Source organism: Lineus longissimus, chromosome 12 (assembly GCF_910592395.1).
Source record: "Lineus longissimus chromosome 12, tnLinLong1.2, whole genome shotgun sequence".
Taxonomy (NCBI): Eukaryota; Metazoa; Nemertea; class Pilidiophora; order Heteronemertea; family Lineidae; genus Lineus; species Lineus longissimus.
The window spans coordinates 13421589-13448714 of NC_088319.1; the positions used below are offsets into that span (position 1 = coordinate 13421589).

Here is a 27126-nt window from a genome sequence, read left to right on the forward strand (position 1 = left end):
ATTGAGTTCTCCCAGAATGGTGCATATCGCGCGAAGCCACTCAGCCTAATACGATTAAGCCCCGCGTGGTGGCGCTGAGGCGGCCGCTGTAATCAAGAGTGTGGTTGAGTCACTCTAGAAGCTACTTGGTGATAACAAATGACGGACCTAACCAAAATTGCTTACATTTTCGCATTGCTACAATGAAAGACCTAATAATGAAACCACATGTCTGTTGACTGTGCTTTAAAAGATACTGGCATCATTAAAGCACAGTCAACAGACACCACTATACCCCTCACACTCAGAAACCACCAACGCCAACCCCTTCCTGCTACCTTAATACTTCTGGACCAACCTTACCAACTTGCTTGGTACATGTTTGCCTTAGAATTACGACATCAGTTCTGGGAGTGGACGACTTATCTTCTACATGTACACAATGAAAAGTCCTTCTCACACTCAATGTCTATCATGCATGCAGGTAATACATCATTTAAACTGCATTTTATTCAACTGTATCAATTCACGTTACATCAGTCTGCGCCGGCGTGTTCACAGAGAGCAGACAGTTTTCTTTATCTGTGCCAACTCAGTTTGTTCCAATTCGAGTTTGGAGGGAAACATGTGTGACATCGTCGATTTGTAATCTGTATCATGGTCTACATCATGACCCGTTGTCCATTGTACACTGTGAATTGTCAATGCTCGCATGTCATACATCCAGGCCGTGTCCTCATTTCGGTATCTTTGTCAACTTAACAAACAATACATATTAGGGCGCACTGCTCCACATTCACAGTGGAGAACGGTACACCATTAACTTGACACAGGATTTCCTACAGCAGACGATGTATGACTCGTAAGGCCGTATTCCAATGATACGCGCAAACCATATTTGGGAATACGCATTAACAATGAAATGGGATAATTCTCTCACTTCTAGCAGGTAAAACTATGGTGAACTATTTTTTCAACTAGCGTATTTGCATGCCTTATCATAGACTTAACTTTACTGACAAAATTATCGGTTTCCCTCAAATCAACCCTGGTATACTTTTAGTAAGTCAATGGTTCATTTTGAAGGTGCGGGTATCTCATTAGCCATCCGGAGGTTACCAGCCGCTCTTCGTAATGCGTCGGGCTGCCTGCGAGAGGAGGACTGGTCGTTTTGATTAGTTAACTCATAGCGCATTGACAAACAGTTTGTCACATCATTACTGTGCTCACCTGGCTTAGAGGAGACAATACAGTAAATTCACGAAAATTTACTGGCGGCTGGAACAGAAATCGACCGACATTGAACCGTTGCCACCATTCCAGCCACAGATTGGTTCTCATTTTTCGGAGTGCAACTCGATACCGGAAACGATCATCTGGTTGACATTTCAGGTAGAAATAACATTATTTTCCCAAAGAATAAACCCTTCAAACGGATTTTCTATTTTTGTTATTAATGCCAAGTGAAGTGCACTTTCGTTGTGATTGGTTAGAGAGTTTTCGCAAAGCCCCCGAAACGTCAACACGAACGTCTATTCCATTGTCTGACCTCCTTATAACTATGTCGAACAATAGGATAGGCGTTCGCGTTAGAGTTTCGAGGACTTTGCGAAAACTCCCGAATCGAGATTTGAACCTAATTATCTCACCAATCGAAGACATGTTTGACAACTACATGTACTACTAACATAAGAGAAGACGAAGGCCTGACGATTCCTCCGACTATTAAAAGAGGTCCTTCATGTACTCTGGACACTGTAATATTAAAGCTTTTCAAAGGGGTATCGAAAATGCCCGAATTATCAATGTTTATCAGAACATTGCAACTTGTTCGCAATCCCAGGCATGCCGAATCTGTTCACGGACATATTGTCCCACTTATAGGTTTAACATTTTGTCTCAATCAATTTGAAGTACGAAGAAATTTACCATAAAGTGTCCAAAAAATACAAGTCGCCGTACCCGCATCAACAAGGAAATGTTGTTTATACACCTTTCCAGAAATGGGGCGCTTAGTGTACGAAAAAGGGATGTCACAGTCATAAGGGGAAACTAGGCTTTATGGTGGAGGGACAAAGGAGATAGTCATGGTTTACCAACACACTTGAATGCCTTTAATGACGGACAAGGGGGAAAAAGTTAGTTCAAATGCAAGCCACCAATTTCGGGAAGCATGTATAGTAAATACGGTCACGTTAATTGTGTACCTTCGCCACTGTGACATTGGTTGACCCGACTTTTAATGCCTTGCCCCCAGGTCGATTGTGTCTGCCGATATCGCACACTCACGGATGCACTAATAACTGGTATTGTACATCTTGATCCTCAATGTATTGACACTGCTGACAGCTTTACAGACATCGCGCGTCAGAAAAATGACACGTATTTGTTCAGTGGTATGGGCGGAGGTAACGGAGACAATACCGCTAGAAGTTCAGTATGTACGGTGGCCCATAGATGACATGCGTTTATTTTCAATATAATAGAAAATTTTTCTTTTTACAATGCGTTTTTTTTCTCTCAAATTACAACCGCCGTCGGATTTATTTCTCACCGCCGAAAAAATAATTTCCACCGCCGGGTAAAAAATAATAATTCCCACCACTGCGGTGGAAATTAATATCGACCGCGGTGGAAATTAATATCGACCGCGGTGGAAATTAATATCCACCGCGGTGGAAATAATATCCACCGCGGTGGAAATAATATCCACCCGGTGTCAATAACGAATTAGCTCCCACGGTGAATATTATTTCCACCGCGGTCGATATTAATTTCCACCGCGGTCGATATTAATTTCCTCCGCGGTGGTGGGAATTATTATTTTTTACCCGGCGGTGGAAATTATTTTTTCGGCTGTGGGAAATAAATCCGACGGCGGTTGTAATTCGAGAGAAAAAAAACGCATTGTAAAAAGAAAATTTTTCTATTATATTGAAAATAAACGCATGTCCTCTATGGGCCACCGTAAGTATGACATGACGAGTATGGAATAACCTATCAGATCATAAAACGAATTAAAAAGCTCCATATTCGGCCGAATGTGATCCGAAATAGTTTCGCTGCTTTAAAACTGTCATGCAAATTTGAGGCAGCTGAACATCGTCTCGTCACAGTTGTTATTCGTGATTTATTGAAAATGTCTATTTGAAGCTGGCAGCTGGCATGCCCCCTCCTACTGACGCCGATTATCGCATTCCAAATATTTGTTTGGAGAAATACCAGAGAATCCTCCACCGTTAAAATTCCACCTACGCAAAATAGTCTAGATCGCGGCGGCTATTGCGTACGCCTTCCGCGCTGTATACATCACACTTGCATATTATTGTATGTTTAATTTCACTTTTCAGACTGGCCACCTATACCTGGGGAGTTATGCTATTCATTAAGCAAAGATTAGGCTTACGAAACAAACGAATATTCGGTGTGTTTCTCGCCTGTTGCGGTGTACTTGTGATATTCTCAATTCTCTCCATGACGTACTCCGAACAAGACAAACGGAAGTACGCCGGCCTTCCATCCTTGACATTATGGGAACAATATTTACGGCGTCAGCGGAGGAATACAGCGGTGCCATATTGTCGCGGAGTCATTCAAAATAATCAAATAGATGTAAAAAATGCTTTGGAGTATATGAGCCGTTCTAAATGGGAATATATACCAACGCAAATGTTCGAGCATTTGACAAATATTACGGAGTGTGAGCGATTTAAAGCCGCACGGAGATATTTTGCCAAACCCCTATCAGAAAAAGAAGCAAAGTTTCCCCTGGCTTATAGTATCGTCGTGTTCAAAGATGTCGAACAAGTCGAAAGGTTACTGAGGGCGATTTACATGCCTCAGAACTATTACTGCATTCACGTCGACAAAAAATCACCAAAAGAAATACATACTTCCTTGACGAAAATTGCTGACTGCTTTTCTAATGTTTTTATAACCTCCAAGTTAGAAGACGTGAGATGGGGTGAACAAACTATGTTACAAGCGGACATCAACTGCATGAAGGATTTGCTTCAGTATAAAAACTGGCTTTACTTCATTAATTTGACAGGACAGGAATTTCCCCTGGTGTCGAATCGCGAACTAGTGGACGATTTAAAGAGACTCAACAACACCAATGTGATAGACAGCTTTAAAGAAACGTAAGATGGTTCTGCGTCAATTAAGACGAGGTGGCTGTAAATGTGATCATGTTGGCCAAGTAAACAATAGTCATGCGTCACTCTATACCATATCCCAGTGCATCGCTATAAATGACTTGACACGTTTGCACGAGAAATCGTTTATCACCCATATTATATATAGGTCAACTCTCCCCGATTCTCTCTAAATCTTAGATGTCCCTAATCTCTATTCCTATCACGCATACTCCGTGGCACAAGATAGCACGAATCGTCAATATAACCCAATCATATTCAGAAAAATGTGACCCTGTCTGGCCCTTATGCAAACAAGCATCTGTGACCGAGAACTATCATCCCGGCGGTCCCCAAACTGCAATAACGACTCTGAAGCGAACGCAACAGCTGCAAACTTACAAAAATCACACTGATTAACTATGACCCGACCACCATTTCAAATCGATACTTAGTAGTTTTTTAAGTTCCAAAGTATATTTAATGACCCTTTTTGGTACAGCAACAGGAGATGGTGCGGAATTGACCAGAGTTATAATATGAACGCTGTCTGCACATACAGATAGTTAACTTTTTAATTATCGGGTGAATGGCTCCCAAAGTATTTTAGGGGGGGGGGTCACATTTCATCATCTACATCTTGTTCTCCAACCTAAAATACGTTTTGATTTGCGTTCTAGGAGTGCAGAGTTTGTATCAAGGACAAAGGTCAAGTGGGTGCAGAACTCGACTCCACCATACAACATCACCATTTACAAAGGAAATCTACACAACTTCTTCACACGAGAATTTGTGGAGTATGTCATCAACGATGAGGTGCCACGTCATTTTCTAACGTGGTTAAACGACACGTGGGCCCCAGAAGAGTCATTCTTTGCTTCTTTACATCATACTGGTAATAAGCATCTCAATGTACCCGGATCTCACACTGGTAAGTCTCAAGTTGCTTGTGAAACAGTTAGGCTCATGTCTCTGTGGAAAGAAAGGTCTTGTACTTAGCAATTAACTGTTACCAGTATAACAACCCTTTCGAGTTAGCCAATGGATAGTTTTTGATGTGGCGCCTGCATGAAAAATTTATCAATCAGTGATTTTCCTTGATGGGCTGTTCAATGAGCGTTCTGACTTATAAGGCTTAGCGTTTCTCGCCGCCATTTTTCATGACTCGTGATTTCCACAGGCCATGAACTCAATAATATGGCCAAATTTCAAAGTTGAATATCCCAAAAGCTGAAAAGTGTCACATATATACTGACATGTCCATCGGTTTACCAGAACTGCGACAATTCGTGTTTAGTTTTGGAATGAAGACGAAATAAGTATATTACAGCTATTCCGTTAGTGAAATCACACCGACAGGCAGTGCAACAGTCTGTGGTGAAAGGAACTTTCGGGTGTTGGTCATGGACGCAAGCTGGTTACTGGTAATTCTGCGTTCGATACACGACCCAAATTAAAAATTCAGGTAAATAACCAATTCGTGTACATTCATTTTCAGGTTGGCTACCCGAACCAGGATTCACCTACCGTTACTGCTTGTGGCACACAGGAGGTGATAACGCCAAAAACGTGTGCGCAGGAAAATGGGTTCGGGATGTGTGTGTGACCGGAGTTGGTGACCTTCCCAAGGTCGTGTCGAGCAGTGGGCTATTCCTCAATAAAATATACTTAAATTTCCAACCCCTTACCCTCGACTGTCTCGAGGAATACCATAGGAATAAGACTCTTCGGACTGCAGCGCGAAATAATCTTTGAGCATGTGCATATAAATGTATAATATAGGATGAGACAGTCAACGACTAGTTTGTTAAGATCAATCTATTCATCAGAAAACAGGTGCTTTTGAATGTTCGGAGAAAGGAATAAATTAGGTTTAATTTAAATCACATGATGTCAATTCCTTTATGTCCGCCTCAAGACCAAAGAGAATTTGCTCATATTCCCCGTGAACAGTCCATTCTCTCAAATAGCTTGACTCTTAGACTATATTCAAGCTTCTGGCGATATGGAATATTTTCAATTACTCCACTACTCTATTGAGTAAGAATGCCTAGCAGTGCTCTATCATCAACCTTCCGGATTCTGTATATAGGGGATCTTTCAAGATAAAGCGACTGCTCTATTCATGACTATTGCACGAATAGGCAAAGTAGTATTGGCTGTATGGCTACCCTGAGTGAGATCTCTAATCATCCATTACTTCACGGCATAGAGTATTGGGGGGAAACGAGCAGAATGCCGAAGAAGCAAATGAATGGAGACAAAACTCTTATCAGTTGGGGTGGGAGGGGGGGGGGGGGTCGAGACAACCACCCGAACGTAGACAGAACGAAATCTGGGGTGATCCATTTGAAAGGGGTCTGCACCAGAAACTTGCAACTCCGTCTACCGTCTAAGATCGAAATGGCCGAGAGAAATGTATTCTCGCGAGATCTCGCTTAGGGTGTATGGCTAAAACAAAATATCATAGGCGGCCCCAGTGCCGAGATATGTTTGGCCGTTTAATCGCCGTAATATCCAACTAGCCTAGATGAGGAGCATGTCGCCATTTTCCCCTCGAGGGCTGAGAGCACTAGCAACTGTTTACTGATATACCAGAGAATTATTAATCAGCCGGCATTTGAATATCCGATAGTTTGTTATCAAACTCGACGCTCAATGGTACTATTTTGAGGACATGCTTTTGTCGGAATAATCGTTATCTGTGCGGTGGAGCCTCCACCTGTACATACATGCATATTATTTGTAAATACAGCTGATGTCAATAACGTTACTGTGCTAATTCATACGGTCCCTAGACGCAAACCCAGTGTATCAGGGAAACATATCGATCATTCGGTTTTGGGTCTTAAGTGTCTTTACCTTGTGTATATGTAACAGACGGCTTAAATTTCTACGATAAATGGTTAATAAGAAGTTGACCCACTTTATTATAAACAAGCCTATCGGCGTTTGATTCACAATGTGGTTTGTGAGGAGTGTCATAGTCGTCAACAGTGTAGCTTACGTATTTCGAAGACCAGTGGAATTGGCGGCGTCAAATTATTAGTGAAATTTATAATTTACAAATTACAAATTACAAATCGTTTATTGAAACCGTGTAAAAAGTTACATTTTACATAAGATGAAAGTACAATGACCATAAGTGCAGTGTGGACACATTCGGTAAGAAGAAAGAGTGGGAGAAGATTGGTGATCATAAATGAGGTATGTAGTATTCAGCAGTGTTGACCTACAAGGTTCTAATATGAAATATGCCACACGTTGGGAGCATGCAAGGCCTAGTACAATACACCATCATCACAATCAAATATTTCAATAATACACTGCCAACGAGAGTGAATGTTCAACCATCATCACGTGCATTGTAGTGTACATCCCCCATGACGGCTTGCGCCCCGCTGTTATCGAAACACCGTCACCCCTTCGAACGGATTACGAAAAGAGGAAGAAGCAGGTCCGCATTTATCGAAATATTGCTAATATAATTGTCAAAATTTTACAATTCGAACGGATTACGAAAAGAGGAAGAAGCAGGTCCGCATTTATCGAAATATTGCTAAATATAATTGTCAAAATTTTACAAATCACCAATCACAAAAAGAAATAATGATGCAATTACCCAAAATAGATGAGATTTGACCACTGGTATAATTCCGCCATCTTGGATATCGGCATCGTCACCACCACTTCAAATTCTAAAGTCTTATTCAGGCCTAATATGTGTCACCTGCTGTGGTAAAATGGCTTTTTTTATCAATAAATAACAAAATATGATCTTTGTAAATAAAATCGGAGATCTTCTGGTGTGTTTTTATGTGAATTTATTACGAACTATCAATGCAGCGCAGGGCAGCCATCGTTCTCAGGCGTAGTGGCGATGCGATAGCCTTTTTACATTTCCACATCCGCGGCACTGCTTTTCGAGATGGTGGCAATTTACCAGTGCTAGAGGCGTTGAAAAAATTGAGAGTAGGCCCCTAATGAATAAATTCTCAACGATATCGATATATTTTCGTAATTCCAGCACTACTATTCAACAATGAACGTCCACCGACAATCCCACTTGACGAATATTAATATCAATTCATATCGTATATCTTAAAACGCTTTTATTTCATTTTAAAAAGAGTTATCGAGTAAACAATGACCTCCTACCGTACCCTCGAAATAAACTGCCAAAATGACCACAAAAACACCTTTTTAGAAAAAACCAGCGATTTTTACGAAATAAATGTCATTAGAGACGAAACTAGACACTAATTTAGCTAGGTATGCACAGTAATAGTACCTGAAGTGATAGATTTCAAGGAGAAAATACACTGAAAACAAATTTTTAGGAACAGAAATAAGATCACATTGTGAATAATTATCCTGGTCTTGAGGCTTCATCAAAACTTGAATTATTTTGACAATCATCACAGGCATATTACATATGATTTCTCTTCTGTGGATGATCGATATAATTATTACCGTCACACACTCGCTCTGGGGTGACACCTGCTGATATCTTTTATGTAAGGGCCGTGTACAAAACTATAGGAAGCATTAGAATCATCAGTACAAGTATCCTTCAGTTGTTGCCAGGATTGGTGAACATTTTATCGAAATACATTAGAAGATACAAATTGAAATCGTGATGTCCGAAAACTATACACTTTAGATAAGAACGTTTCATTTCATGACGCGTATTTAAAACAAATTACATGTATAATGACTTAACTGTCTTTGGGCCGAATGTGGTTCAGTCCGAAAATGATTTAAAATAGGCCGGGTCTATTTGGCAAGCCGCTCGCCGAACAGGCATCTTTTTTTGTCCTGTTTGGAGAGCCGCTTGCCAAACAGCACTAAAAAGCCACCCTGTTCGGCAAGCCGGGCTTGCCAAACAGGGCAAAAAATTAATACTACCCTCTTTGGCGAGCCGGAGAGGTTACAACATGTTGGCCAATCAGAGAGCAGTGACGTCATATTCGAATTTATATGCGCATATTTAACAATGGCCGACTTCCCGCTCTCGATTCAATTTCTGTTACTAAACTCGGGTTTTGGTCAATAATCCATGAAGAAGCATGTACATGTACATGACTGTATGGATCTACAAAAAAAGTCATAAACGTGATTTAACTGATAAGCATGTTAAATGCATTAGTGTGCATTTCTAAAGGCGTTTCACTGTAACTCCAGTGTTGCTGACCGTGTTGCCACGAATGATAATAAGCTCCTGGATGGTTGAATATGCATGAGTTCGGCTCTCCATCTCGGGCAGAAAAAAGGCGCTGTTTGGTGAGCCGGGCTTGCCAAATAGTCACTTCCTTTAAAATAGTAGATAACGTAAATGAGCCGAGATAGTGGTAAGCTTAAAGGGGCATTACCCCAGTTGAACTATGAGTATAAGAGGGACTTAAAGGGGAATCGCCCCAGTTCAAATATGGATAGACTCAATCTGAAAAAGATGATTAGATATAAGCGGTTTTGATTTCAACCTTCACGTACGGTAAGGTACGGGTTGGGTTCTTGACGGAACAGTCAGAGATTGTGTTGGAATTAGTTGACTCAAGTTAGGCGTTCAGATCACCTATAAAGGTGATGCTCTCCCTTTGAGAATAATTGAGGCGTCACTGATTGTCTTCAAATTGGCTGTAGGTTGTTGTGACTGTTTGGTCGTGGACCCAAGCTGTACCTTCCCGGGTTGTTTGACATCACTTTAATTTCTTAGCGAACCTTAAACAGGAATGGTTATAATATTAGAAATGTTTTATACATCACTTGAGAGAGAGTTGGATCAGGTCAGGCTATCGAAAGGTGTTTTTTTCACAAGTACACAGCTGTTGCGCTGGTTCGGGCTTGATGTCTCCATTTGGGTTCGTCGGGACAATTGGCCATGGTCACAGATGCTTCTGACGACCCTAGTGATGGCTTCTCGAGTACCTGATTGGTCGGGCATGACGTATCGGGGGTGTCGTGTTCGACGTTGACGGTGCATGGTGATGATCATAGAAGCAGTGTTTGAAACAATTTTCCCTAACAACGTGTGGACCAAAGCTTCACAAGAGGCGTCGTAACGAGTGTTTTAAGATAAAGTTTTCCGCCTCTATGAGAAGTTATGATTTTCACTTGACTCCGAAATGGTAGCCAAGCTAAGCGACAGCCTTCCTACAAAGGCCAAAATACAGCGTTGGAGGACACAACCGGGAAGCAAAGGAAGGTACGTTGATGATGTGCTCTTTCTATCTGCCTCGTGTATCGTGGCAGCAGATTGAGCAAACTGCTGCTTTTGGTAAGATGCACTGTAAAGATAGCTTGTGAAAAGCCGCTACACGGATTCGAGAACCCCGTTTACAGGATGCTTATTTTGTTGCGAATGCTCAAAAAACAGTAAAGTTGGAAATAATTTTCCATTTTTACAAACAGTTCTTCTTTTACCGCAAATTTCTCCCGACTTCGCTTCACAAAATTGGCTCTGGGGCAACAACTTCTGAACCGAATCAAGATACATGTATCTTTGTCTCATTTCTTTCTGGAAAGATTATCCATCCAGTGGTACTTGTGCTTTTAGTCTAAGGGTGATGAAAATGTTAGTCCGGATTTTTTTTACACTTTTATACTCTCTTGTCAACACGTCGCTTCCGAAGAATTCATTCCTACTTTCAATTTCAGGAAAGCAACACCCATGACAAGTACACGAGAACTCTTACTTGCGAACCTCATCAACAGAAGGACGTTTGGCCTTCTAGTGGGGTGTTGTGCATTCCTCGTCGCAATCTTAATCTTGTCGCAAATGGCCAATGAACCTTATCACCTGTGGGACGCCCGTGTTAGACCCTTCACCTTCTTTTGGAAACGATTACGCGAAAGGAGGGAAACAGCAGTACCATTTTGCCACGGGATGCTAAAAAAAAAGTTTGACATAAAAAATGCATTGAAATACATGAAAAATAACGCAAAGGTGTTCATCCCTACAGCGAATTTCGCTCAAATGGAAAAGACAGACTGTGAAGTATTTCGACAAGCAAGTGGATATGCTCATCGACCTTTATCAGAAAAGGAAGCCAGATTTCCACTAGCGTATAGCATCATGATGCACAAGGATGTCGAACAAGTTGAAAGACTACTCAGGGCGATTTACATGCCGCAGAACTATTACTGCATTCACGTTGACCGAAAATCACCCAGTGCTGTCCACAGGGCGATGAGGAACATTGCCCAGTGTTTTCCCAATGTGTTCATAGCAACACGTTTGGTTGACGTCAGGTGGGGAATGTTTTCAATGCTGCAAGCGGATTTCAACTGCATGAAGGACTTGCTACGATATGATGACTGGCGTTATTTCATCAATCTCACAGGCCAGGAATTCCCCTTGGTCTCAAATCCCGAACTCGTGAAAGATCTCAAGAAATTGAACAACACTAATTTTATTCCCAGTTGGCGGGAAACGTAAGTTGTAGAAATGGTACCCAAACCAGTAAACCTGGATCTTGAGGTAGTAAGTGTATTTTCGTGTAGGGCCTATGACCACAAGGTACATGTAGAAGTCCCCAAAAAGGAACCAGAAAGTGATTTGTCTGCTCGCTTAGGTCATATATACTTAAGCGGTTTTGCCTCCGTAACCTCCGTCCATACTGACGGGCGTTGTCTGGAAGCTGAGCAATGTCATACACTTGCCCCTCCCCGCCATCGTTTTCCATTCACAGGCATGACAGGATATATATGACACTCCTGAACGGAGCAGCTTTCCTCATTTTGCTGTTTGCTTCAGCCGATGTAAAAATAAATTACATTCATAAATTATATGTATGTAGTCCTTCGGGCACTTACATGTACTTTAGAATGAATATATATATTAAAAAAGGATCCAGATATAAAGATTCTATTGTGTTCTGTACCAAATCATTGTTACATCGAACTAAATATCTTGTTACATCAGTGAGTGCAAATGTTCTCTTTTCTTTCTTTTTCGGTTGTTAGACGCGAAGAATTCCTTTTGAGAACGAAATACAGATGGAGAAACAACCGCCGGACGAATATGAAGAAAGGGAAGCCGCCTTATAACATAGTCATCATGAAAGGCTCGCTCCACAATTTCCTCACACGAGATTTTGTGCACTACGTCATCAATAACGCCGTATCGCTTCAGTTCCTGAAATGGTTGGAAGACACGTGGGGACCGGAAGAGACGTTTTTTGCTTCTTTACAATACAACAAACATCTCAAAGCTCCTAGGTGCCACCCAGGTAAGAAAAAGAAGAACAAGTTCTGCATTTAAGACGTACGCCTGAATTGTTCGAATTTGGTTCTAAGGGCCTGTAAACGTAATGTATCATTGTCATTTCAGCTTCTCCACGTGGTCCAATCGAATTCGACTTCCGATATCTTGTGTGGCAACGCGGGAAAAACGTCTGCGCGGGAAAGTGGGTGCGGGAAGTCTGTGTGGCGGGAGTTGGTGATCTCCACAAGGCAATGAAAAGCAATGGATTGTTTATCAATAAACTTCACCTCAGTTTCCAACCTCTTGCACTTGATTGTCTTGAGGAATACCATAGGAACTTGACAATGCGGTCAGTATTAAAATAAAAAAATTGAGCGCAACGTTACATCAGATTACAACGGCACCATCCTGACGACGCTTTAATAATAAATAATAAATTGTGCGTCAAATTTAAAGGGAGCTGTTAGACCCCAGGACGATTATTACGCGAAAATAATTTAACATAGGACAAATAGCCACTCGGTCAATTATTTCAACCACAGGTCTAGTAAGACGGTGGATGTCAATCCTAAAGTTTCCTCATTTCAAAAATGCCACAGCGCCGGTAGATTTTGGTTCAGAAAGTTCGATGCGTTTTTTGCCCAACCGATACTCACGTATTCATCCCACAACTTCGATCGAGTTTGAAAGTAGAGATCCCCCCGAGTTTGAACAAAATTGAGCTCCTTCGACATACGTTCCGAGAAGTGATCAGGATTCAAAGTCGAGTTGTTCTGTAACATATCGAATTCCTTGAGTATTATTTCAATGTTGATATGGAATCCAGCTGAGTGATAGCCAAAGTTTGACGCGTATTTGTACGATGTATTAGACATGTAGCAGGGTGTCTTGACACTCTTGGGATCGCGCATAAAGGCCGAAACGGCGAGTGAAGGAAGGTTGTTCAGCCAGTGGTAGTCAATGCATTATCCTGGAATCAACAGCCGTCCCAGGTGTTAACGCACTGGCAAGCCAGGTAATCCAAGGAAATGTTCACGAATGAATCCGAGGAGACTCCAGTCCCCCCTGTGACCTACCCCTTCATGGAATTCGCCACAGAGGTCCTCAGGAAGTGGGCCTCTTTTTTCATCGTCGCAATCGGCATCGTGGGCAACATCATGTCCCTTCTCATCACAACCAAGAAGGACAATCGCCGCATCAGCACGTGCGTGTACATGGCAGCTTTAGCCTCAGTCGATACTGTTGTGCTTATCAACGAATTTGTATACGCAATTCTTTCGACATTTCCTGATGTTTGGAAAGTCATGGGATCAAGTTGGGTATATCTATGGTAAATATCTACAGTTCTGGTCAAAAGACATCATAGTATATTGCACATAGGCCTATCGTCAACATCGTTTTAAATTGAAGCACGGACCTACATTAAATACGAAATCAAGCTGGGTATAACTATGGTAAATATCGACAGTTCTAGTCAAAAGACATCACAGTACAATGTAGTTAATATTCAAAATTAAATGGAATATGTAATACCTCGGTACGTAGACTTAGCTTCACGACCCCCGTGTTCATACACATGAATCCACTTTTTGGACAATAATGGCATAACCTCCCTATTAAGGACACCTCTACATTACGGACACCAACGCCCAGTCCCATGGGTGTCCGCAATAGAGAGGTTGTGCTGTATATTGCACATATCGTCAACATCGTCTTAAATTGAAGTACGGACCTGGTACATGTAGTTCCTGATGCCCCAACTGAAATTAGTAAAAAATAGTAGTATAAAAACTAACCATTAACTTAGTAGTAGAATTACTATTTTGATCGTTGAAACAACTACATTAATTTCACTGTCGGTGCAATACGAACTACCAGAATAGTAACAAATTAAACTTATTGATTTTAAGAATGTAATAGATTGCATCAGTATCAATGAGCTGACTTAGTTGATATTGCTGTATCAAATCCCTACAGTCCTGCTGTTCCTTACGGTGGCTGTAAAAGGCCACGCGAAATCTTTTTTTAGAATGTCCGAATTTATTTTTTATAACTCGAGCGCTCGACTTATATCTCGAGCGCTCGACTTATATCTCGAGCGCTCGACTTACGTAAAGGTCACGCAAAATCTTTTTTAGTTTATTTTTCATAACTCGAGCGCTCGAGTTATGAAAAATAAACTCGGGCATTCTAAAAAAGATTTTGCGTGACCTTTACGTAAGTCGAGCGCTCGAGATATAAGTCGAGCGCTCGAGATATAAGTCGAGCGCTCGAGTTATAAAAAATAAATTCGGGCATTCTAAAAAAAAGATTTTGCGTGGCCTTTTACAGCCACCGTAGTTCCTCATCCTGAGATTCAGGTTTTGTTACTTCCGCTACGTCATACAATGTATACAAATAGAGCGAAATATAGAGAGGCGGAGTACATGTATATTGAAAACCACTGGTTATGCCAGGATGGCTGATTCGGTTACATGTACACTGACAGTTGTGAAAGGGGTACTTGACGCCTGGAACTCCCCAACTTGGCATTTTTTTTGCCATCTTATCAAAATTTCACACGGCTACATTTAAAGGGAGTAAAATACCACGAGGTTCAGGATGGATGAACGGGGCAGTGACGAGTTAGCACTTCATGTTCATGATCCGCCTTCCCTTCGCTTATACAGCAGTATGTGGTATTTCGCTGATGTGTTCGCAATCTCCTCTGGTCTGATCCTGGCACAAATGAGCATCGACCGGGCAATCGCGGTTACCTACCCCATGAAGGCTTCATCAATATGCACCGCATCAAGAGCGGCCAAGATCACCATTGTAAGTTGCATTTTTGCAATGTGTTTCCACATTCAAACATTCTTTTATTACAAATTACCCGACATACCAAACGGAGTCATCATACTGGACTACCCTAATGCCAGGTGGGTCGAGACATATTATAACGTTTATCTCTTAATCTTTGGTACAATTGCCCCGTTTTCCATCCTTGTCGTCTGCAACACTGTCATCATATTCGGCATCCGCAAAGCAGCGAAAGAGAGGAGGAGAATGAAGTCCATGCCGACCAAAACAGCAAAAGAACCCAATCTCACCACCATGCTTTTGATGACGTCATCGTTTTACCTTGCATGCTCGTGTCCTAAACGAATTTACGATAATTTGACCGGGTATGATTTGACTGATGCGTATTGGTCGGCGAGATACTGGCTGCAGTGGTGGGTTTGTAACGAGTTATGGCTTTTGAATTTTGCCATTAACTTTTATCTGTATTTTCTGGGCGGTGGACGAAAGTTCCGACGCGACGCGATATATATTTTCAAAATACTGTGCTGTAAAGGAATTGAACAGTGAGACAAACCAAGGTCTTTGTGATTGGACATTTGGCAAGTCACCAAGCATAAATTAAATGGGCCACCTTATCACTGCATGGGCCGTAACTTCAGTTCACCCCTATGATAATCAGGGGCTTGCCAACCATCAGCATATTTTTAAAATACGGTTTGTTGCATTTTCGACATGGACTTTCTTTAGTGCTTTTTTCGCTATTTATGTACAAGAAAAATAGGATAATCAAACACGTGAAATTTCTTACCCACTTATCGATACCTTTTTTTAAGTAGATGCCCAATGTTTCAATTGATTACACATTTCCTGACCTTTTGATCCAGAAAATTCGATACGTTTTTTGACCACCCGATACATGTATGTACTCAGTTTGAAAAAAAGCACTCCTTCGTCGTACATTCAGCGATGTGATCAGGTTCTCAAAGTCGAGTTGTTCGATAACATATCGAATTCCTTGCGTATTTATTCATTGTTGATATGGAATCCAGCTGATATTGTTGCAAAAGTTTTACGCGTTTTTGTACAATGTACATGTACATTATACTGCATATACATGTAGCAGGGTGTTTTCAAAACTATTGCCTTGGCGCTCTTGGGGCCGCGCATAACGACTGAAACGGCGAGTGAAGGAAGGTTGTTGAGCCAGTGGTAGTCAATGCGTTATCCTGGGACTGGATTGAATCAACAAGTTAACCGTCCCGAGCGTTACGCACTGGCAAGTCGACCATGGAAATGTTCACGAATGAACCCGAGGAGACTCCAGTCCCCCCTGTGACCTACCCCTTCATGGAATTCGCCACAGAGGTCCTCAGCAAGTGGGCCTCTTTTTTCATCGTCGCCATCGGCATCGTGGGAAACACCATGTCCCTACTCATCACAACCAAGAAGGACAACCGCCGCATCAGCACGTGCGTGTACATGACAGCTTTAGCCTCTGTCGATACTGTTGTGCTTATCAACGAATTTGTACACGCAATTCTTTCAAAATTTCCTGATGTTTGGAAAGTCATGGAATCAAGTTGGGTATATCTAGGGTAAATATCTACAGTTCTGGTCAAAAGACATCAGAGTATATTGCACATAGGCCTATCGTCAACATCGTTTTAAATTGAAGCACGGACCTACATTAAATACGTGATTTAGCGATTTACATGTCGGCCCTACTTCTGATCGTCCTGTAGGCCTACTGATTATCAATTACTGCGAACTCGGCTCTGTCCTGGCGTCCATCATGTGGTTCAAAATATGGCCATATAGAAGTGGATCCCTTTCAAGGGGAGCTTGTTTTAGTTGTAACAGAATGGAGGACTTCCGAGTTTTTCCTACGTCATGAACAAATATATTGAAATATCATGAGGGGGGAGTATTTTGAATGAAAACCACTTGTTATACCAGGATGGCTGTTCCTAGGACATAATCCTAAAGATAATCGTTTACACTGAAAGTTGTGAAAGGGAACTATGGAACTCCCCAACTTGACCATCAAGCGTTTTGCCATCTTATCAAGATTTAACACGGCTACATTTAAAGGGAGCAAAATATCATGAGGTGCAAGATGGATGAACGGGGCAGCGACGAGTTAGCACTTCATGTTCATGGTCTGCTTTCCCTTCGGTTATATAGCTGTTCATGGTATTTCGCTGATGTGTTCGCAATCTCCTCTGGTCTGATCCTGGCACAAATGAGCATCGACCGGGCAATCGCGGTTACCTACCCCATGAAGGCTTCATCAATATGCACCGCATCAAGAGCGGCCAAGATCACCATTGTAAGTTGCATTTTTGAAATGTGTTTCCACATTCAAACATTCTTTTATTACAAATTACCCGACATACCAAACGGAGTCATCATACTGGACTACCCTAATGCCAGGTGGGTCGAGACATATTATAACGTTTATCTCTTAATCTTTGGTACAATTGCCCCGTTTTCCATCCTTGTCGTCTGCAACACTGTCATCATATTCGGCATCCGCAAAGCAGCGAAAGAGAGGAGGAGAATGAAGTCCATGCCGACCAAAACAGCAAAAGAACCCAATCTCACCACCATGCTTTTGATGACGTCATCGTTTTACCTTGCATGCTCGTGTCCTAAACGAATTTACGATAATTTGACCGGGTATGATTTGACTAATGCGTATTGGTCGGCGAGATACTGGCTGCAGTGGTGGGTTTGTAACGAGTTATGGCTTTTGAATTTTGCCATTAACTTTTATCTGTATTTTCTGGGCGGTGGACGAAAGTTCCGACGCGACGCGATATATATTTTCAAAATACTATGCAGTAAAAGAATTGAACAGTGAGACAAATCAAGGTGTTCAGTGCCTGCAGCACACAAGCCGCCAACTTTGGCGACACATAAGCTTTCGACTGACGCCTCTCGACGCCAAAGTTGGCGACAGTGGATCCAGGTCAGAGCACATCTGCCCAGAATTGGCGTCCAGTAGCGTCTTTTCCGCCACTTTAGGCTGCCATTTTGAAATCATGTGACATCAAGACGCAAGCTGATTGGCCATAGCCTCGCCGCCGACGCCAAGTCAGGCGGCCATCCGTAGCACACCTGGCTTCTTCTTGCGTTCAAGCGCGGCGACACGCGTCAAAAATCAAACATGTTAGATATTTGACGTTTATTTGCGGCAAGTGGCTTCAAGTTGCGTTCGCCGACGCCGTTCGTAGCAGACTAGTGATTTTTCAGGCGTTCAGGACTCTTGCGGCAAAAAAACGCCTGTGAACGCCGAAGTTGGCGGCCAGTGTGCTGCAGGCTTTAGTGCTTTTCCGTCGGCAGGATAACAACCAATGACGATGCGCACTCGGATATCGATGCTCCAACGTTGAAGAAATTCCTATAATCAAATGAAGTTGCGTCGTTATAGCGGAGTGACGCGAGCTCGGGCATTCGCGCGGCGGGCAAGGTTTTTTTGCGCCAGGACTGATGAACCAGAAGAAGAAAAAACATACTGCAGTAAAAAGCCGCCCATTTCTTTGAAACAAAGGAAACAAATAAACAAATAAACTATTAATCCTGTTTTCATGTGATCCGGCAATCACGTTTTTGTGTGAATTTACACAATCATGTTTTTATGTGATAAGCAATCAGGATGAAACGCGACAAAGGAACAATTCACGTTTTTTCGTGTTGGTCCCGACTGCCATGCATGAAAGAAAAGATTTTCGATCGTCTCTGCTCGGTGTATTTATTCATAATTATAAAATATCGTCATGTGTTGCATCACGAGGAAACCAGGGTTAATGTTCGCCTCTCCGTCCCTGCACCATTTTCATAAAGGGGTGTATGAAGTCATATGGTCGTAAGCGCTGTGCCTGTCACTTGTGTGATGGAGTTGACGACTCCCTCCGATTGCCTTGTCCGATTGCGTAGGTTTTCTCCCGTTTAAAAAAGGTTTTCCTCCTACACTGACTTTCCAAGTTGCCAATTGTGAGGATAATTCTTGGAATGTGCAAAAAAAATAATTTTCAAAAGAAAATGCTTTTCATCTTTACTTGCCTGCTGGTGCTCCGACACTTCAGCTAGTATTGTTTTAAATATTGTCATGCATTTAAACCAACAACCTGGTGACCCTGATGGGATGTTCAGCATGTGATACATTGAATGGGTTATCACCAGTATGAATCCAAATCTATTAGATGACCACAATCGTTGTATGGTTTACTTCGAATTCACATTGAATGGTTTACGATCATTTATTCATTAGTTTTAGTACATGAGTATGAATCCATATTTCTCAGATCACCTCAATCACTTTCACATCGAATGGTTTTTCACCAGTATGACTATGAATTCATATCGCCAAGTTCAGATGGCCACAATCATTTGAGTTCACATTGAATGGTTTATCTCGTCAAGATGCTACAGGTCCTGAGAAGCAATAAACAATCAAAGATATTTGTGAAGGACTCTATGATTTGAGGGACTATCTTTCACTTTACACCACCCATACACTATGCACATAATGCGCAGCTGATGTACGCGGTGGTCATCCCCATCTATTAATAGAATTCAGCCTCAGTGACGTATTTACGACAAATCCCAAAACGAGGTCTCACCACAGAATTGGGGGACCAAGTATGATCAGCCAACATGCCACAAGCAGTATTTCGAAGTATGGTCATTTCGCCTTGCACAGTTCCGATTTTTGGTTTCGAAATTCGGTGAATCCACTGAATCATTCCCTAAAACACTCATAACAACGCAAAATGGCTGCAGCAGATGATGATTGGGCACTCGCTGTCAACGAACAGGAGAGTAAATTGTTCTCGAAGGTGTGTGTTTTCCTGATATCTACCTTATCTACTGTATGATCAAGGCCTAAAAAGTAAAATTATTAGTCATTTGGTGCATTCGATGCACGCGAATACACCATTTGTGTATTGTACACTACGATAATACACTAGGCCTAGGCTCTACATACTATTACTATGTATGTATGGTGGGAACGAGTTTACAGTCCCCGATCATGGCCCAAAAAAAGGTCATCAATTGACGAAATAAGTGTCCTTGTTCTTCAAATTCAATGGATTTATAGTTCAATGCGATCAAACTAGGTCTACATCATTTTTTCGCCATTTATTCAGGGAGATTAGTCTGAGTTAGGGGGACGACTTTGGTCACGCCAGATTTGACATTACTTTATATTTTCAGATGGAAGAACTGAAACTTGACAAGACTGGTACTGCCAGTGGCAGTGCCAGTGCGGGAGAGAATCAAGTCCAGATTACAATGCCACCATCTTCCAATGCCAATGGTCAAGCGACATCTGGTGGTGGTGATGCTGCTCAGGCTGCTATAGCCCGTGTCGGAACAACAGCTGAGGGAGAAGAAAAAGGTTTGTGACTGAAACATTTGCAAAATAAAAGGTTGGCTATATAGGTTCTGCCTGATCAATAGATACGTTAACATTTGCCCTCCACGAAATTCTAACGCAAGGTAGGGTGTTAAGCTTTAGGATGGAAGGCCATGACACATGGCCTTGTGGGGAACACTGCTGTTGTGATGCATTGTGAGTAAGAAGATTGAGTCTGTCTTCTTTACAGTACCATCTCTCCCTTTCAGAATTGTCACCTGCTGATGCTTCCCTTTTGAGAAAGTTAGTCCGTTCCAAATTGGTCACGACAAAAGCAGATCTAACAGCCCAGCAGAAAGACCCACTGTCACCGCTTTATTCGGCAAAGTCATTTGAGGAGTTAAAACTGTAAGTTTTACTGGACTTTGGATTCTTGGGACTTTTTCAACGTTTGAGATTGGAAGTGGAAAATAAAAGTACATCGAGCGATATGTAATATATCTTTTTCAAATCGGGGGACCACTTCCATTGATCAATCTTGTCCCCAAGTTGCCTCTCTAAACCTTCAGATTGTAGATTGGCTCACTTCAATAATAGTGCTATTATTTTACCCTAAGAATAGCTTTCCAAGGTGATTCTGGTAAGATCTCTATACCTGTAACCACTTGACAAAGACAAACAAATGATCGAGTCTTGTGACCAGTGAAACAGGGAATGAGGGATCATCCGGGTTGGGGCTAATTATATTCCTGTGATAAGTTTTATCATTTTATCTCCAGCAAACCAGAATTACTGAAAGGTGTCTACGACATGGGATTCAATGCCCCTTCCAAAATTCAGGAGACTGCCTTGCCCACTTTACTCTGTGATCCGTGAGTATCGACAATTATTTTCAATTTTTTAAAGTCTTCTCAAGAAATCTAACTGTAATGGTGAACAAGTGTATATGTACTTGAGGATGAAATCTACTGATTACTGATCATAGTTGATTTTTAAAAGCCATATGTGAAGAACCTCCCTTAGCAGACACCCCAATAAAAAGGACACCCTCTCTATATAAGTACACCCCATTGGTCTAACATTGGTCTTTTTCATTGAATTTGACCTCGGTAATCAGGACACCTCTCAATCAAGGAAAGCCTTTGTCAACCCCTCGAGCCTCAGTTGTAGAGAGGTTCTTCTACTGTATGCAGGCTGGTCATTTGAATTTGATGCATGACTTGCCAACAAAATGAAAAATCTGATTACAAGAACAAGTACGATGTCTATTATTTTGGATGAGATGGGGCATGTTTTGAAAAATGTTTTGACTTACTATTTCAGTCCAATGAATATGATAGCACAGTCACAGAGTGGTACAGGAAAAACAGCTGCATTTGTTTTGACCATGTTGAGTCGGGTTGACCCAACAAAAAATTATCCACAGGTAGGCTTTAGTTCCGGCCTGAGAACTAAAAAGGATAAAATCTATTTGATAATAGTATAGAAAAACGCAGTTAATGCTCAGTATTGTGTGTACATCTTACATAAGGTTTGTTTGTTAGGCCATCAGGATCTATGTCCAAAGTTTAAAACAATGAGGTGTCTTATTTCTTCCAGTGCCTGTGTCTGTCGCCGACATATGAATTAGCTTTACAGAGTAGTGAAGTGGTGGAGAGGATGGGAAGGTTTATGCCTGATGTCAAAATTGGCCAAGCCGTAAGGGGACAAAAAGGTGAGAAAATGTTTTCAGCAACACCCTGATTCATTGTCTCCACCTTGCAGATGTAGAATGTGGAATTTTAAGTCACAAGGCCTGGAAAGGTATTTGTGGGGTCACTAACAGGGTCCTCAACAGGGTTTCCTCGTGGTATGGCTGTACCCTTAAAATATATAAGAGGAGTTTTGCCAGTGTGCAACACAAGGTATGGTGGCCAGCAATTTAAGGTAGGGTGGCCCCCAAGGTAAGGTGTCTGGTTCCGAAGTAGGGTGATAGGCTGCCAGGGTAGGCTGGGGCTCCCTGATAAATGACCTTATGGAAAACACTGCACTAATGGGGCTATTGAGTATTATTCTGTCACAATTCCTAACTGTTATACTTTGTCTTCTAGCTACAAGAGGTGGTTTAGCGCCATATCACATCATCATCGGTACTCCTGGAACGGTGCTAGATTGGTGTTTAAAATTCAAAGTAATAGACTTGAAGAAAATCACTGTTTTTGTGCTAGATGAAGCAGACGTGATGATAGCCACGCAAGGCCATAAAGATCAATCCATAAGACTGCAGAAGTAAGTTAGCGTCCATCAGTGTCAGAGTAACTCCTGTACAACTGTACTGTCTCGGAGCCTTAACATTCGTTCCCCAGGCTTTTTCAGAAGTCATTCTGTAGTCTCAAAGCTACAACTTTCCAATCGCAAGTTGCACGCTCTTCCACTGTAGCATGGTGCTTCGCGATTCCTCATGTTCTGAAGAAAAAACTGGCCCAAGTTCCTCATTCTGCTGCTTAGAGTCAATTCTGATAAATTGGGATTGAGGATATGTAAACATACTCGTATCAAAATTGTTGTATTTCAGACAACTAGACAAGAGAAACTGTCAGATGTTGTTGTTTTCTGCAACTTATGAAGGCGAGGTGATGAAGTTTGCTCAGTCGATTATTCCCAATCCTGTCACGATAAGTCTTCGTCGAGAAGAAGAGAGTTTAGACAACATTAAACAGGTCTATATCACGTGCCAAGATGACCAAGAAAAGTTCGAGGCATTATCCAATATCTATGGTGTGTTATCAATAGGACAAGCTATGATATTTTGTCATGTGAGTACCTGTTTGTTAAATGATTTTGTATGTTGTCGTCATCGGTACAGCTATCTCTGACACCATCAATAGTTCTTGGCTGTATCAACATGATCAGTCCCCTGTGGAATCAGCTGCAACCTCTCCAAGTAATGGCCAGCCACCTCTCTCTCTGTAAACGAAGTCCTTGTTTGGTCTGTTCATCTGGCTGGCTGCTTCCTTTCTGTGCGGAAGCTATGCCAGATCATTTAGGGCACCATGATCAGCTTTTAACTCTACAATAGTACCAACCTGACTTGCGCTGCCCTTAGTTTTGCATATAGTCCTTCTTTCAGTGGTCCTGTGGCCTGATGTTGACTCTTTCCTAAGCCTGTTGTACTCTTCCACTTGCAGACAAAGAAGAAAGCCAATTGGTTGGCAACGAAGATGGTGGAAGAAGGCCACTCGGTGGCACTCCTTAGTGGCGAACTTGCTGTTGAGCAGCGAGCAGCTGTGATCAGTCGTTTCCGTGAGGGCAAAGAGAAGGTGCTGATTACGACCAATGTGTCATCTAGAGGTAAGCAACTGTTATTCTTCACCGATCCTCTGTAGCAGTGTGTGTACCCCAGGGCAGGTAAAACTGGCTGGGTTCACATGCTGTCCTCGTGCTTTTTCAGCCAAAGGCCGAATTACGGCCACGAAAATGAGTGTAATTGCTGCAATCGCTACCGTCTTCGTAAAGCACCAAATATCAATGTTACAAACATGTCTTCCAAATTTCAGGTATTGACATCGAGCAGGTCACAGTCGTAGTAAACTTCGATCTTCCCGTTGACCAGTTCTATAAAGCGGACTTCGAAACATATCTGCATCGTATTGGCCGGACGGGTCGGTTTGGCAAGAACGGCCTGGCAATCAACATGGTGGACGGACGCCGATCAATGGCCAACCTCAAAGCTATAGAGGAGCACTTTGGTAAGAAGGCAGTCGGCTTGCAATTTGCCCTATTTCCCTTGGTAGAAGCAAAGTACAGTAAATTCCAAGGTGTTACGTATAAATTGTTATAGCTTCATGTTTTCTTTCATTTCAGGACGAAAAATTAACCACCTTGACAGTGACGATGTGGATCAAATCCAGGCTTTGGCACCATAGAATTTATATTCGTCAAATGTTGTGATCGGAGTAATGCTGGCTTAAAGACACTGGCGTTCAGTACTGAGGCAGAGCTTGTTTTAGGAAAATACAAAATACGTTTGCCGACGGCAGGGCTGCATATTTCTACCCAAGGACTATTATTAAGAGTATAAGTATTCTGTTGCCGCATGGAAATGTGAAAAATTATTCGCCAAGCAAGTACTTGGTATGGACCTACATAAGAGTCCAATGTGACACCAACTGGATATCCTGGATAGCGGACTGCCACCGGACCTTTTTTCCTCAGCCAGCTGTATATTTGTCCTACAAAAAGCTTAAGATAAAAATGTGTTGGACTGGAATAATCGAATAGTTCAATGCTTGGTAAACTAAAGGATGGTTCTGCTCCTTGGCAATATTGGACTCGTGAAATGGTTAAAACCATTTTGTACTTTAGCGATTGCCATTAACAGTTCAGAATTCAAAATCATAGAAGTGAAATTGAAAAATATTCATTGTGCTACGCTAGCTTTTGGGCAGTTTGCCACCAGGTTTTGGCTGGTGTGACTGTATATATGTGCTTTCATCATGAAGTAGCCGGCTGGGAGAGTGGGGGGTTAATCCAAAAGAAGGGGTATGCTCATCAGTGTCCATGTTGATTTCATAAAGCCTCTTCTGCAGGCATGCGTTGACAGGGAGCATCTTCAAGCCAGACCCAGTCTGTCTTGCTGCAGTGCAATGTTAAATTGCGAGTGTGCTGTTTTCTTTCATAATTGGAGCTTTTTCTCAATTCACTTCAGATTGGTTGAGTGAACCTATCCCCCCTCCAAGAAACAGACAAAGGTCAAATTGTGGATATTTGTTTTCAAAGTCCAATATTTTAATAATTATGATCTATATACGTGTGAAAAAGTAATGTACTTGTACTCCACTTTTCTATTGTAAAGAAAAATGTGTTCATCCTTTGGGAGGAGAGATATTAGATGTGGTCATATTGATGTGGTTGCATGTCTTTCTTATCATGATCATGGTGCAATAAGGTCTGTTCAGCTCAGAAAGGTGGACAGTTCAGCTAAGAACAGTGGCCCTTGTTGGGATGAGGGTTACCGCACTAATTATCCCATGTATTTATGGAAAAATCTTTACAGCATACATGTGTCCGCAGGGTTGGTGCGCCCGTTCACATTTTCCCCACTTGTGAATGCTGCACATGAGTGGCGAATGTAAAACAATGTCTGGCTAAAAAATTTTCGAATTCAATTTGAATTGTCATGATTTGGCGAGAGAGTAAGTGTTGTGCGAAAATTGATCAAAGTCTACCAAAAAGATCCACTTCCACACCAAATGCACCAGGGAACTATCGTTAGTCAGTCCATGGAGGTATAAATATCTCCATGGTCAGTCCAACTTTATCATATTTGCGGGCGGCCGCGCTATCACACGTAGTTGCTACTGCATGTACTGTGGGCTGGGTCAGCCCCAAGATGGACAAACAATCGGCAATGGCTAGAGCTGACTCAATTTGGCTAAAAGTGACAGTCACTTGGCTAAAAAGTTTTGTGGCTCCCTTTCGAATATTGACTTCTTTTACTCAGGCCATAAAACATGTAAATTTCTGAATGAATTCATCTTTAGTGTTCCCTAATGAATAAAGTTGTTATACCTTGAAAAATGAATTTGTTGCCTTGGTTTCTCAGTCTGTAATAAATAAAGGCAAGGAGCTTGGGTGTCACCTTGGTAGATACGAAATTCTAGCTCACTTATCATGCTTATTGGTCAACTCTCCATTCAAACTGATTTTCTCGATCCCAACTTTCATTCAAAGATGCATCCAGGACACACCACATGAGATTAGTTCCACCAACTACAAAGTGAATTTGGCAGGGGACTTTTAGTATAGCTAGAACTACATGTAGTTGGAACCACTGAGGTGACCAGAGCTTTTCCAATCTATTGCAGAGATAATGGTGCTGACCATTGCTAGGTGTCATCTTGTCCTAAAAGTTTTGAGAAATCGAGCTGTCAATACATGTATACTTCTGTATTGAGGATACTGAAGGTGTGCAGTGTGGAGTTTCATAAGTTTTTAGCAAAAACATAACAGATCCAATAGTAGAAGCTCATGGAAGTGTGGATTGGCGCTTGTGTGCAGATAGCTGGATATTTTGTACAATGTAACCATACTGTGTGGGTTCATGGCTTGCAAAGATTCCAGTCTACCAGCAGACTCCACTGACAGCTAGCCGCCCCATCGACTGACTAACAACCCCCTTCCCCTCTCCACTGACAACACACTACGTGTTTTGTGGCTATGGTTCAACAGAGACTCCAGAGTCTGCCAGCAGACTCCACTGACAGTTCTAATTGTAAATGGTTTCAATGCTTGTTATTGTATGAAGTCAGCTCTTAGCCCCACAATGTCTGCCTAAGCGCCTGGACACTCGACTCCAAAGTCATTTCAGTTCCGCTCAGCAATAACCAGCAATGTCAACTCAGTTGGGATTTAGTAGATTCAGCATGTTCAACCACAGACACGTGAAATTAAGAGCTCAATAGCCTCCCAATCGACTGACTAACAACCCCCTCCCCCTCTCCACTGATAACACACTAAGCGTGTTGTGGCGATGGTTCAATTGAGTTGACTGAGAGTCCTCATGTGGACTCGATTTGCAAATGGATCATACAACTGGTTGTGTGTGGGCCGCAGAGATTCCTGAATCAACCCTGTAGACACATTGCAATAACAGTCTTGCACACCACTCTGTACTCGAATAC

The 27126-nt window shown here is 42.0% G+C and overlaps 4 protein-coding genes across 4 annotated transcripts; all 4 read left to right on the forward strand.

The window, feature by feature from the left end:
- The first annotated feature begins 207 nt into the window (after positions 1-207).
- On the forward strand, positions 208-5977 carry LOC135496917 (beta-1,3-galactosyl-O-glycosyl-glycoprotein beta-1,6-N-acetylglucosaminyltransferase-like). Its single transcript, XM_064786505.1, has 4 exons — positions 208-928; positions 3330-4121; positions 4796-5046; positions 5614-5977. The coding sequence occupies exons 1-4, from the start codon at positions 858-860 to the stop codon at positions 5868-5870; spliced, it is 1371 nt and encodes a 456-aa protein (XP_064642575.1). The 5' UTR covers positions 208-857; the 3' UTR covers positions 5871-5977.
- A 4181-nt stretch (positions 5978-10158) lies between these two features.
- Positions 10159-13251, forward strand: LOC135496918 (beta-1,3-galactosyl-O-glycosyl-glycoprotein beta-1,6-N-acetylglucosaminyltransferase 3-like). The gene is made up of 4 exons (XM_064786506.1): positions 10159-10320; positions 10773-11549; positions 12081-12346; positions 12448-13251. The coding sequence occupies exons 1-4, from the start codon at positions 10241-10243 to the stop codon at positions 12684-12686; spliced, it is 1362 nt and encodes a 453-aa protein (XP_064642576.1). The 5' UTR covers positions 10159-10240; the 3' UTR covers positions 12687-13251.
- A 1947-nt stretch (positions 13252-15198) lies between these two features.
- On the forward strand, positions 15199-19219 carry LOC135496924 (proteinase-activated receptor 1-like). Its single transcript, XM_064786521.1, has 2 exons — positions 15199-16697; positions 17287-19219. The coding sequence occupies exons 1-2, from the start codon at positions 16390-16392 to the stop codon at positions 17963-17965; spliced, it is 987 nt and encodes a 328-aa protein (XP_064642591.1). The 5' UTR covers positions 15199-16389; the 3' UTR covers positions 17966-19219.
- A 468-nt stretch (positions 19220-19687) lies between these two features.
- On the forward strand, positions 19688-26023 carry LOC135496914 (ATP-dependent RNA helicase DDX19A-like). The gene is made up of 11 exons (XM_064786500.1): positions 19688-19943; positions 20323-20506; positions 20734-20872; positions 21244-21336; positions 21788-21890; positions 22064-22178; positions 22555-22732; positions 23019-23259; positions 23632-23794; positions 24001-24192; positions 24308-26023. Exons 1-11 carry the CDS (start codon positions 19878-19880, stop codon positions 24367-24369), a joined length of 1536 nt encoding a protein of 511 aa, XP_064642570.1. The 5' UTR covers positions 19688-19877; the 3' UTR covers positions 24370-26023.
- The last annotated feature ends 1103 nt before the right edge of the window (positions 26024-27126 follow it).